The 13147-nt window shown below is 35.4% G+C and overlaps 1 protein-coding gene across 4 annotated transcripts in view; it reads left to right on the top strand.

Annotated features, from left to right (window-relative positions):
- Positions 1 to 12868, top strand: part of PTPN3 (protein tyrosine phosphatase non-receptor type 3) — a 158404-nt gene extending 145536 nt beyond the window's left edge. For all 4 annotated transcript variants that reach the window (XM_059479242.1, XM_059479258.1, XM_059479251.1 and 1 more), the window contains exons 25-27: positions 4626 to 4771; positions 5389 to 5524; positions 9400 to 12868. In XM_059479242.1, the coding sequence (XP_059335225.1) occupies positions 4626 to 4771; positions 5389 to 5524; positions 9400 to 9477 (360 nt within the window). In that variant the 3' untranslated portion in view covers positions 9478 to 12868. The remainder of the gene's footprint in view (positions 1 to 4625; positions 4772 to 5388; positions 5525 to 9399) is intronic.
- The last annotated feature ends 279 nt before the right edge of the window (positions 12869 to 13147 follow it).

Raw genomic sequence — 13147 nt, 5'->3', positions numbered from 1 at the left:
GCATAGAAGAAATTAACCTCATAAAAGTAGTGCTGCAACTATATGTACCCAAAATTTTAGTCCTTTTCCCGCAAATTATTTATTTGTAATCTTTCTAAATCTCATAAAATGAAGAAAGGTCTAATTTCCAAGACCAAGATCAAAAGCTATACTGTAGCACTAAGTCTGGGAGTTTTTGGGGTTGGTCGAAGCTTTTTATTTTTAAAAAAAAGCTTCAGAACACTTTGGGGACAGAACAAGCAGACCAAAGGAAAGAAATCATGTAGTGAGAGTGCAGAGTTCAACACACAGTGCACTATTTTGTAAACTGAGATATGTATTTCTTTATGATCCTTGACAAAATAGCTTGAGGCCTGAAACAAATTTTCATTGTTTCCTTTGAGATAAATGCCTTGCAATGTATGATTGGCCATTAAATCTCACTGCTTTTGAAACATAAAGAACCAAATAACAAAAGTAAGTGAGAAATGTGGTGGCAAGTGTACACAGCAGCACAATAATGTATGAACAGTGGTCCAAGAAATGACAAATGCCATTTGCCAGAGTATATATTCTTTAGAAACTCAGCTTTAACCCTTGTCATTCAGACTCAGCTTTCAAGGTGTGTTTGTGAAGCTCAGTGGCAAAGAGCTCACCTTTTCCTGCTTAGACCATTTCAGGGTTAATGTAATTTTACATTGTGATTTTTTTTTGTCTCATTATTGAAGATTGTGTTGTAATTTCTGTGAAAAAGGACATTAACTGAAACATTGAAATGCAAAATCAATTGCTTGTTTTTAACATAAGTAAGAACTAAAGTTGACATTTCAAGTTTAAATTTCCTACTTTCTATATGATTATTGTGATTCTAAGATCTCTGTGTTGATTTTCTGAAGAGCACACAAATCTTTTATTTATCAGGGAGAGTCTATCATTTAAGGAGAATGAAACAAGGAAGTTTGCCTTTTGATGTAATTATGATAAGCAAGGCTGCAAACTGCAGATGGATGAAGATTGGATATTTTTGTGGCTGAAGGTCTTGACAGTACAGCTGTATTGCAAGTGCATTTGAAGCACTACCTGTGACAGACATATTCGTTGTCAGGAATTCCAGCCCCAATGACAGGCTCACTGGAAATGATCATGTGCTTCTGAGCAAAATCTAGGATGTTAGTTTAACCACAATGAAGCTGCTTCTGCAGTTAGATATCTTGAAAATGCCCAGGAGGCACAAGTAATTTTGTTGGAGTTGTTTTGCTGAACAGCTTCGCTGTAGTGACAGCAAAGAAGCACAATAACAAAGAGCTGGTGATGTCTTACACCTCTGTAGAAGTGTAAGAAAAACATGATATCTTACACCTCTGTAGCTCCTTACTAAGTAAATGTGGATCAATGCCATGAAGAAGCTAAATGTTGGCCAAAGGGCTGATAACAAATTGGGCAAATTACTGAAGTGTCACTGGACTCTGTTGTTTGGGCTATTTTTTTTTAATCCGTAATTTTTAAGCTGATTTGGAGAAATACCAAATACATTAATTCCATTGAATTTAGTCCACATGAATGCAAAAAAACCAAAATTAAATAATTTTGGAATAGCAAGGTGTACAAGATCAAGTTAAGCAAAAATAGCAACCAAGCCATGAGCAGCTGTTGCTGTCTCACTTTCTCTAAGACTCATAAAACAGGACTAACAAAGCCAGATTTTTATGAAGAAAAATTATACATTTATCAGTCATTAGGATGATTGTCATTGAAAACCTCAGTGCTAAAAGAAAATATTGTGGAAGAGATTTAAACTGAGTTGTAGAGAATACTGGTCTGATTAATAACTTGAATATGAAAAGTTACCTCCTATTTTCCATTATCAGGTTGTACAAAGGAGCAAGATCTGAGAGGAATAGTGTTTAAAAATAAATATTGCTACCAGAACATGTACTGTAGGCCTAGCTATGGAACCAGTAACTACAATTCTAGCATTTTTTTTCATGCAGAAGTGCTAGATTTGAGTAGTTGTGATGGTCTTTTAATGTAAGTTATTTCCATGTGGGGTGTTGATTGGCTGACATTTTCTGTATTTAGAAACTGACTTTCACTAGACTTGAAAATAATGTGTTTTAAAAAAAAGCCCAAAACCCTGCTAAAAATAACTTTAAAAATCTGGACTTCAGCAGAGTACTGCTTTGACATTTTCTGCGAGAGAGATAAAAACTCATGCACAGAAAAACTAATTCTAACATACACAAATATATTTACTGTTTACATTGCTAATAAAACATAAAGTGTTTTAAAATACTTGTGCATTTTGGAAAGAAGTGGAAAGCAGAATAGTCAAGTTTCAGCATTTTGAATCATCTCAGAAGAGCTCAACAGAAGAATCAAGACTGATCATGTTAAAGCACAAATAGTTGGAAGGCTGCACCGAAGCTTGAGGCATACCTGGAATAATTAAAAACCACCTGTATTGGTCTCTAAGGATGATTAGGGCATATAACCAAAATTGAAGATGCTTACACCAAAAGCAGCAGCTGTGAGGACGAAGTGCATGTTCTAGGTGTATTCTTACTCTAAGTCTTATGTAATGAACTTTTTGTACCTAGTGTCTGTAAACTATTTGACTAAATGCAGTTCACTCTATTTGAGCCTGAAGTACTGATAAGTCAAAATTCAGTCAGCTCTTTCCTTTGTTCTAAGCTTGTAAAGTGACTTTTTGCTTCTACTGATCACTGTAAGTGTTTCTCAGGTGTGCCACTGGCACTTATCCCTGTTGTGTAGCTTTAAGTTCTTGAAGCACATGGAAAGCAACTGGATATTCAGTCTTGGATAATTTTCAAATTAATCAAGTATTTGTTTCACCAGGATGCTGTAATTCAAACATCTCTGATTTAAGAGAATCAGCTCAAACTCTTACATGTAATTGCTGCTTTATCTCATTTCCCTTTTGAAGAGGTTCTGATTAAGCAAGTACAGATTTTCCAGGGAGAACTTTTTAATGACATTTTCTAGACATATTTTTGTATTTTTTTTAATCTGTAGCATTTCAGAAGAATGTGAATGGCAATCATTTGATCAAGATCTACTTTTCCTACTCAGTAGAGCTGGATAGCAAAAGGCCATGCATGCTTTTTCATGAAGAGATCCTGGTCATTGTGCATCTTTTGATGACCTGGATGGTGGATCCTGATGTAATTTGTATTACAATGAGCTTGGTCATTCATGTTAGATTATGTTGTCCGTGTGGGCCTTATGCTGTACCTTTTAATTGTTGATTGCTCAGGCTTTGCTTTTAAGAAGCAAAGTATGAGCTGTGTAATTTTTCTTCTTGGCCCTGTGGGCAATTGTAAATTTCTGCAATTGCTTTGACTGAAATAAATGTATTCCCTAAGACTCTACTTAGTACATAGGGAGTACTTATTCCATCTTTTGTGTCCTACTAGCCTGTTCCCCAGCAGTGGAACATCCTCAAGTGGGAGAGGAAAACAAGCAGTCGAAGACATTTAAAACAGGTCATATATTTCAGCAGTAGAGAGCACAAGAGAAAAGGGGAAAAACCTTTTAAAGTCACTAGCATCACAGAAACCTTCCTGTGTGGACCACTAGGGAAAGGCCAGCTTTTATAGACTAATCCTGTCATAAAGGAGAGTTTTATTTCAGAGGGGTGCCAAATGTTAAGTCCGATAATGGACATAAAATAAAAGCAGGTAACAGCTTAACTATTGCAAAATGTGTGGCAGGAATAAAGGATCATGAAGACTGTCTCAGTTTGTAAAGATTGACATACTCACTGCATGATGCTTCAGAGCTCATGAGCATCTTAGGACTTTTCCTTCCCACCCTAACCAGTAGTTACATCTGTAACATATCAGTTCAACTCAATCTGAATGCATAGATGATTGAGTGATTTCATAATCAAAATTAACAAAAAGCTAAGCTGAAAGAACTTCTGTAAAACCTCAGGGTTTTTACATATAATTCAAAAATTCAAACAAAGAACTCTGTACTACAGAATCTTTTAACTAATTATATTGCTTCCATACAAAAAAATATTCTCCTGTGGATTATACAGATGTCATTCACATATGTACATTAAGCATGTGTGTATGATTGATATATATGTATATATACTGTTTTCTAACAGAAACCAGATTTAGCAAGTGTTGCAGGCAACCTTATTATACCTGAATCTGTAAGAGTGCACAGACATATTTACAATAGATTGTATAGCCCTAAATCCCTGTTATATTGGTATTGTCCTCAGTAGTTCTGCTGTTCTCAGTTGTTTGTTCCAGCCAGTTTTAAACTACTGTGCAGTACTGTTATGCTTATGTCTTAAAGCATTTTACCTCAGGTGAGTCAAAATATAATAGGTCAACAGTCAATAAATAAAAAAAAAAATTAAAAATTTCAGATCACAAAAGTTAAACTTCATACCTCATTTATTTAGAAAATGTTGTGCCTTATGAATTCTTTCTGAGAATTACATGTCCATACTTCACACTGAATTTTAAATCACAAACGTTTTCTACACGATGTACCTCTTATTGCATCTGCAGAAAAACATTGCTGTGAAAAATATTACTTGTTTCTAGTAAACATTAATACAGGAGTCATAAGAGTGGCCATTTTTAAAAAACTTTATTGTATTTTAGACAGAACAACAGCACACCGTCACTCATCTCCAGTACGTAGCTTGGCCTGATCATGGTGTTCCTGATGACTCCATGGACTTCTTGGAGTTTGTGAACTGGATGAGGCCAAAGAGAGTAAAGAATGAGCCAGTTCTTGTTCACTGCAGGTACTTGTGTTTTAAAACTCTCATTTATAGATCCTTGAAAGAGATGAAAATATTAAACTGTGCAATACGAGCATTTACTGCTGATGATGGAAACACTGATGCTATATCTAAAGGATGAATTTACTTTGTCTTTCCTTTCTTCTGCAACCTTTTGGTGAAATGGCTTAGTCACATAATTATCACAGATCTGATAATCTGCAATTTAGTTTGTTTTCTGATTTTTATCCTCTACAATGTTGTAATCTCATTTTGAATGGTACTGCTAAAATTCTTTTCCTGCTGTTCAAGTGTGTGTATGTCATGAAAGCAGTCAATTAGATCTTACCTTTTTAAAGACAAAAATATCAAACCTGTACAGTTTGAGCAGTTTAGTTGTTTAAAAATATATCTACTTTAGGTGAAGTTTTAGTTTTATTTATATTTAAAAATATTTTCTTTTTAGTAATTACCAGAAATTATTACTGAAGTTGCTGTAAAAATAAACTTTGCACTCTCTTTGGATTTTACTAGGGTCTTCCTGTAATTTCCAAGGCTGTCCTACTATTAAGATTGTGATATGAATTTGCTGTTTTGCAAAAGCCTCATTTTATAGACTGTTCTCCTGTTGTATTTCACAGTGCAGGAATCGGTCGCACTGGTGTGTTGGTCACTATGGAAACAGCCATGTGCTTAATTGAAAGGAACCAGCCTGTTTATCCACTGGATATTGTACGGAAAATGCGGGACCAGAGAGCTATGATGGTGCAAACATCAGTAAGTGATGGAGAGGAAGCATCATTTTCTGTGTATATACTGCACTTGTCAAGTTATAAAACAGGTCCAAAATTTTTATAAAGGATCTAGTCGTATGAATCTTCAGTTGCCATTATATATCAAACTTTATATCAAACATTATATATCAAATAAATTTAGCATAATTTAGCATAGCGGCAAAGGCTGCTTTTCTAATGAGGCATGTATTTTTGTATTTTTAAAATATCTCTTATCTTGCCATGAAAAGATAATTGATTTTGATACATTGTAAGTAGCTAGAATGCCCAAAGTCAGACTTGTACTGATCATCTGTTCCAGGTCCTTTGTCTAAATTCTCCGCAAGAAGATAGAGTAAATTTTTGCTTTTTATTCTAGTATAGAACACCAATGGAAGTTATTAAGTTGAAGGTAAAATCAAAGTGTTTCTGGCCTGGTTTGAAAAGTAGGAAGTAGCTTTTCAAAAGCCCACTTTAGAGTAGAAATTCTGTAAGAACATATAGACTTCCTTTGTTTAAATTTTACCATTACCCAGTTGGAAAAAAACTAAAGGCAAGTAGTAACAGAAACATGGAAGTAGATGGCAATTTTAAGATGAAAGTGAGACAACTTGAGTTTGTAAGAGCCATTTTTTTGTCAGCTTTGGAAATGAACATATTGACATTAGAGACAGATGAAGGATGAGAGATTGTTCTTTCTTTAGGAGAGGCTGGGTGACAAGAATTCTGAGTGTGGGTTATCTTGGAGAGCTAAATGCCCTATGAGAAATGAAAATAAGGGAGTTTAGACATGGAAAGTCAACAATTAAATTGGGCATTTCTGTCTCATAAATAAAATGGCTGAAATGCATTGAAATCAAATCCATTTGATCACAAAAATAGTTAACTTAAAAAGACATATTCTATTCATTAACAGGTTAATGACTGCAGAATTAGCATTATGATTAGATGTGAGGGAAATCTTGGATCATCAAAGGCCATAAAAGTGTCAGGATCTGCAGCTGCCTGTGTACCATTAGAGTGCTCAGTGAGCAGAGCTTGTCCGTGCACGCTGCTGGGACTCATGTTCATTGCAGCAGGAAAGGACCCTCTGGAAGAGGGTTGGGACTGTGTGGTTGGAAGGGAGTTGTTTGAAGGGTGCCCTGCCTGTTCCTTGCTGAAGTGGAAGCTGAGCTGGTGATAAAGATGGTCATGAGATGAAGAATACTAACTTCAAGTTTAAGGAAGCTGAGTTGCTAACTTCTGGAGTTGCACCTGTCTATACCCCTCAGGTTCTAAAATTGCCTAAACAAGTTCAAGCTTGAACATTCTATAAGTGGTCCCCTTCTTGAGAATCAGATGTAAAAACCTGAAGTAAACTTCAGCTTGCCAAAGGACTGAATTCCTTTTGTTACAACAGAAATCATCCAGCATTGTCCTTTCACTCCACGCTTTGACATAACTGAAGAATACAGGGAATAGTAAAAAATACAGCTACAGTCAGGCTCCTGGTGTGGAAAATGAATACCTAAAATAGGATTCTTTACCTTGCTTGCTGGGTTACACCGTTTGCTGTCAGCACAGTCAGGAGAGGGATGATCTGTAGCAGCAATACTGTGAAACTAAATTTGCTTGTTATTTCTGAAGAAGGCAGATACTGTTGTGAAAAGCCAATGAGCAAAATTGGCATTCTGTGCTGTAAATGAGGCACAGAAGCAAGCCCTCAACTGTGAGAAAACAGAATACTAGAGAGCTGCATGCTAATATTTTGATTTGTCCTGGGTGCTCTATCCCATTCCCATGCCTGTGTTCCAGCTAGCCTCACTGCTCATATTTGAGATCCTGCTCAGGGTGTCTGGGAGAAGTTGTTAGAGATTCTTCAGTTGTAATTAAGGGATAGTTCAGTTTTAATAGCCTTGCCTAGAGAATGTTCAGCTGCCCTGTGGGGACTCTGTGTGTGCTCCAATTCTAAGGTGATATGATTTGCCAGATACATACTGTGACAGGGCATACTCAAAAAGAATGAACTGATCAGAGCTATTACCTGGTCAGTTTAGTGTCTGTTGTTAATCTTGTGGAAACTGTAGCTTCTCAAAGACCCCAGTAATTTTGTTACTGTGAGCAGCAAAAAAAGCAAATCCATCATTCAACCAAAATGATGAATCTATAACAAAGTTGGTGTAACTCTATGGCCTTTCATTTAAAAAAAGAAAGATGAACCAATAAAGAGAAATTAGGTATGTAAGCAATGCAGAATACATTAGGATGTACATAATAGAAGTAGCTACCAGCTGAGTGAGCAGTAAGAATACATGCAACAGATAAGAGCAAGGAAAACAAGTAGTCAGAGATTGAGTCAGAGGAAGCAATGGTGAAGTGCTCATTCTTTTATTTGTTCAGTAACTTGATCACCCAAGTTAACAGAAGTATTGAACAGAGAGCTAAATACCACACCTGGCTTGTTCAAACAGTAGAAATATGGAAATGACAATAACAGTGAAGAGACAAGGTAATTAAGAAATAAGAACAAAGTGTTATTGAAGGTGGGAGTAATTGACTGAAAGGTTGAAGAAAAGGCAGGAAAATCGAGATGCAGAAAACTCATTTCCACCTTCCTGTTTTCCTTTCAGTTTTTCTGTACTTAAAAGAAAATGTGTTGTGTTATGTTATGGGCAAGAATAACATTCCTAACTGTTGGTATATAGAGGCAACCTAAGGTCCTTCACAGTCCAAATGTTATCTTTTTGCCCTGCCCTTTGGGAGATGGTGGGAGAATGTTTCCAGATGCTTCAGAAGAGTTGATGGGAGCTGACAATACAAGAGCAGCTGGGAGAAGATTTCAAAGATGGAAAAAAGGGATATGAAAAATAGGAAGCTTTGCTTCTCTGAATATATGTCATGAAACTTTGGAGAAAAGGGTTCATTTGGGGGTTTTGACAATAGTAGTTTCACAGAAGTGAGGATGCTTTGATCTTTGCAAGTTCTTTTAAATTTCAATCATCTTGTGTTCTCAGGATTGTGTTAGTCAAAAAAGTTTATTCAGGCTACCTGGATTTTTAGTTCTGCACTAGTCCTATTGATAATGTCTCCTTGTATCACTTTGTAGGAAGAGGCTTACAGGCTAATTGTTTTTAACAAATAGTTACGTTAGAAGGTCGTGGAAGAGCTAGTCTTTGTAATAGTATAATGCGGGAAAGAAACTCTAATTTGTGAAGACTTTGAGATCTAATTGAGATAAAAATGTTGAGTGAGAGAAGAATTAATGTGGCTACTCATCTTCAAAAATATTAATTTGAAAGGTTTTAATCCCCTTCTGTTACAAAAGGAGATAAGTGGTCTGATCAAAAACTGAAAATAAAGTGACTCCTTCTGCAGTACTCTAGGTTGTTTGGGGGAAAAAAATAAGGGTTTCCGTTAGGTAGTCACACCTATAGATACTGTATGTCAACTTTAAATGTGCCCAGTAATGTGTAACTGCAAGATTGGCAAGCTCAGAATACTCATAATAATCAGATAACTACCAAACCCCTCCCAAAATAGATGAGCTATATAAAGAAGGTAAATATCAAGTTAAATTTAGTCAAAAGTCATGCATAGTTTTTACAAATAGTTTCTTTTCCCTGAAAATTAAGCACGTATTATTTTAGTTTGGGGAACTATATTTTCCTTGGTGTGTGATTTTTTAATGCTTGTCCTTCAAGGAAGAGTAAATGTCAGCTTTGTTTACTGTGAACACAGACAGAGGAGTAGGATTTTCTCCTCCCATCCTTGTAGCTCCTCTGCTGTCATTGCTCAGGAAAAAAGGAAGCTGTGGATCTGTTAGTCCTATTCAATAATACTGTCTAATCAGCAGTTTAACTGAACATCCATAAATGGTTTTGTGTTTTCTTTCCTCCACAGAGTCAATACAAATTTGTTTGTGAAGCTATTCTTCGTGTTTACAAAGAAGTATTAGTTCGACCACTGGATTCCAGTTAGCACAGCAGTGAAGGATGATTTTTTTTTTTTTTTTTGCCTAAAAAACCTGCTCTTTAAGTAAAGCAAGGGCTTGTTTCTGAAAGCAACTAGAATGGACTAGAAGCCCATGAAAAGACAGATGAGCACATATGAACTGTGGCACTTTAAATTTCTCAAGAAGATTGCTAAATCATGTACAGTATAACAAAGTCACATAGATAAATGTATGACAGCAATTGTGTGTAATATGCTTTATTCACATAGACAACCATAAGCAATCATGGAAACTCTTAACACATATCTTTTACTGCCTTAAACACCCTTTACTTTGGAAGTTACAAAGTTCCTTGTGTTTCCTTTGAAATAGCAAAAGGAAAACTCCTATTATTGAAATGGTTCATCTTAAGAAGGTATTTAATATATTTGTATCATATGAAAGCTCATTGAAGGTGAATATTTGTAACTTTCTTATTGGGATACTAAATATCCATGGAACTTTAACCTTGACTAAAAGGCTGACGAAGAGCTTTAAAGGTTAATGCATAACTACTGTACACTGGGCTGGAGAAATTTAGTATTCAGTTACCCTAAATCTATTAGTGAGTATGCCAGCTGTTATAATATGCTGCTTAGAAATCACATCTACTGTATGTGATGTGAAAATAATGCTGCAGTTAGGCATTTATGCAGGTGGTACAGTCTACATCTTCTGTTGATCAATTTTAGTTGCAACTCGCCCTTTTGACAGTGACCTACTTCATACAGTTTTAGTTATTGCACCCCTTTTCTTCTGTTTCTGCTGTCCATCTCCTTTATAGTTTTCACTGCTGTTTCTATATGTGTACTGGAAACATTTTAACTTAAAATGAGGTTTAATTCTCTGTCATGTTTGTTTCCACGTGTATTTATGAGTTCTCAGATGTAAATGTGGATTAATGTTGCACACAAGTACTAGACTTTTGACTTACTGTATATGCAAAGTAGTCTAATCCAATACTGGAAGAAAAATTACTACTGAACCCATCAAATACGTTGCTGCTATTTCAAGGTGTGAAGCTTACAAGGGCACAGGTGTTGCTAGTGTTCAGATGGCGATAAAATATCGACTTGCTGCCCTCCAGCAAAGCGCTCTTTTCCAGCGAAACACGACTCCCTTTTGCAAGAGTTCTCCAGATTTACTGTGTTTCTTGCTTATACAGAAATGCAGTTAAATTCACCTGAAGATTTACATGGAAAAAAAGAATGAATTTGTTCATTGATGAATAATTCACCCTAAGGTACACTGGTCTCTATTTCATTTCAGATGGGAGAATGGGACTTTCTGAACAGTATAACCACATTTGTATAATGTTAAATTATTTTGTGTGTGCTTTTTGACTAACCTGAGATAATTTTTTAATAGTGTTTAAAAAATATTCTAAGGGACTGTTTAAAACTCTGTTATTTAAAAAATTAGTCCTACATAGGGTAAAGTTTTTATGGGGCATATTAGCCAGATGTTTATATGTATAAAAGAGAAAATTAGATAATTTTTTTTTCAGAGAGATATATATGCACACACATATTCAGATGTATTTTAGAATTATGGTTTGTATTATGGATATTATCATTTATAGCTGGAGTTTCATTATAGGAACTATCACAGCTGTACAATATGCATCTCTCATATTACTGGAAGTCTATGGTTTTTTTCCCTCAGGAGGTAACTAGAAAGTGCATGTAGGATGAGCTAAATTCCTGACTTGTCTTTTGTAGGCTTGATGCTTTCTCCAAGATTACAATTTTAACTCTAGCTGAAGAGTTACTGTTTATTGATCAAAAGAGTTTTAATTGAGATGTGCAGAGTAGTTGGCAACATGGAAACATTCTTGGCTTTGTTAGCTTGAATGGTGAATAGGTTTGTGCTCATCTTTACATAGTGCATTCCAAATTTCACTTCGACTGGAGTTTTCTGTAATATTTTGTATCATTGTCATCTGGCTTGATTGGGCATAGATCAAAAACCAAAAGACTGGTTCACTCTTATCTTGCTAAATTGCATCAAGCAGCTCAATCAGTCTGTAGCTCCAAATGTAAAATGGTAGTGGACATGCACATATTGCTTGGGAAGCTTTGTTACGTGTGTGCCTGCCTGTTAAAACATCTCTTTTTTGTTTTTTAAGTTTTCCTCTGCCCAGGTCTCAGAGTCATCCCTTGCAGTTGGCATGACTTGCATTTAATAGTTTGTCAAGAAGTGAAAAAAGGCAAGAAAATAAATTGTAAGAAAATATTTAGAGCATCTTTGTGACTTTCATGGAAGTACTCATGGTTTCTTTGTGTTCAAGGTTATTCCTATATTCCAATTTCTATTTATGTTTCTTCATGTTTAATATGTATTTACCAAAGCACTGTAAATGTATTTCTTGTATAATTCCAGTCTCAAGATACATGGTATAGGCTTGACTTGGATTAGTATGTGTGCATTTAAAGGATGACTGTCATGTTATGACAACAAATGCTGCTCTTGTTTTGGTAAACTTGGATGGGTTTGGTAATATCATTGGGGAGCTCTTGGATTTTAATAACTTGTTTGAAATTGCTGGCCACAGAGAGAATGCTCAAAGCTATATAAATAGTAATCTCTATAAGTTTTTTGTTTGTTTTTTTTTAAATACCTAGGAGGAAATATTAACTACACAAGTATCTTGTATATTGTGTCCATCTTTATTTCAGTCTTGCTGGGTTTTGCACGTGTACCTATAGGATCCATATGGGAGAATTGAAGGGGTTTTGTCTTCTCTCTGTAGTGTGTGATGACTTTGCACTGAATGAAGTATGCCTTAGATCTGATCTTGCAATGAAAGCATAATTATGAAAACATCTTACTGCTGACTTTTGTTTTCACAAAAATTAGGAAATCATGAAGATATAGGTTTAAATGGTTGGTTTGGGAGGATTTTGGTGGGAGTTAAAACTTGTGAGCACAAAGTTGTTAATTATCAAGCAGTTGGCAAGTGGTAGAAGATGCTGTGAAGAAAAGATTCTGTATAACCTTCATAAACATTTTACCCTTGATTTTCCCTGTGCTGGCATGGTCATGAAAATAAGTATTCAAAATGTCTGGTGTGGTGGTGGTGGATGAAGAGGGAGCAATAAACCCTTGACGTTTTCATCACTGTGAAATACACTAACATTTATTTCTACAGAATTAAACAAATTTTAACTTAGTGGCTTTATATTTGATGTGGAAGTAACTAAACTGCCTATTCAGCACATCTTCAGAAATCTCACAGAGGAACACTTCTGAGATAAAGGTGAAAGGGACAGGTCTTGCTACGTTAAAAATAAGAAAAACCGTGCCCTAAACCATGAATTCCTTTTGTGTAACCAGATGTATGAAATACAAGTCATTAAAATACAACCAAACCTTGAATAGTGATGGTGTTTTACCAAAAACAAAAAAAAATAATTGTAATCTAGGGGTTTGCTTTTAATTACCCTGTCTTTTAGGTGTTGATACTAAATTGTATGCAGTCAAAATGTACCCACAAATTCAGCAATAAGTCTTCATATGCACTCAGTTTTTTAACTGTTGGTTTTCCTTTTCTGGTGCCTCATATTTCCTACTCTGCAATACTTGGTTAAATATATATCTATTTTAGAAGAACTCTAGTTCTGAACTATATAATGAACTTTGCATTGGCTTTATAGT

This window comes from Ammospiza nelsoni, chromosome 1 (assembly GCF_027579445.1).
Source record: "Ammospiza nelsoni isolate bAmmNel1 chromosome 1, bAmmNel1.pri, whole genome shotgun sequence".
NCBI classification, from domain to species: Eukaryota; Metazoa; Chordata; class Aves; order Passeriformes; family Passerellidae; genus Ammospiza; species Ammospiza nelsoni.
Note: the sequence above shows the minus strand (reverse complement) of the source record. Positions and strands in the feature narration are given on the sequence as shown.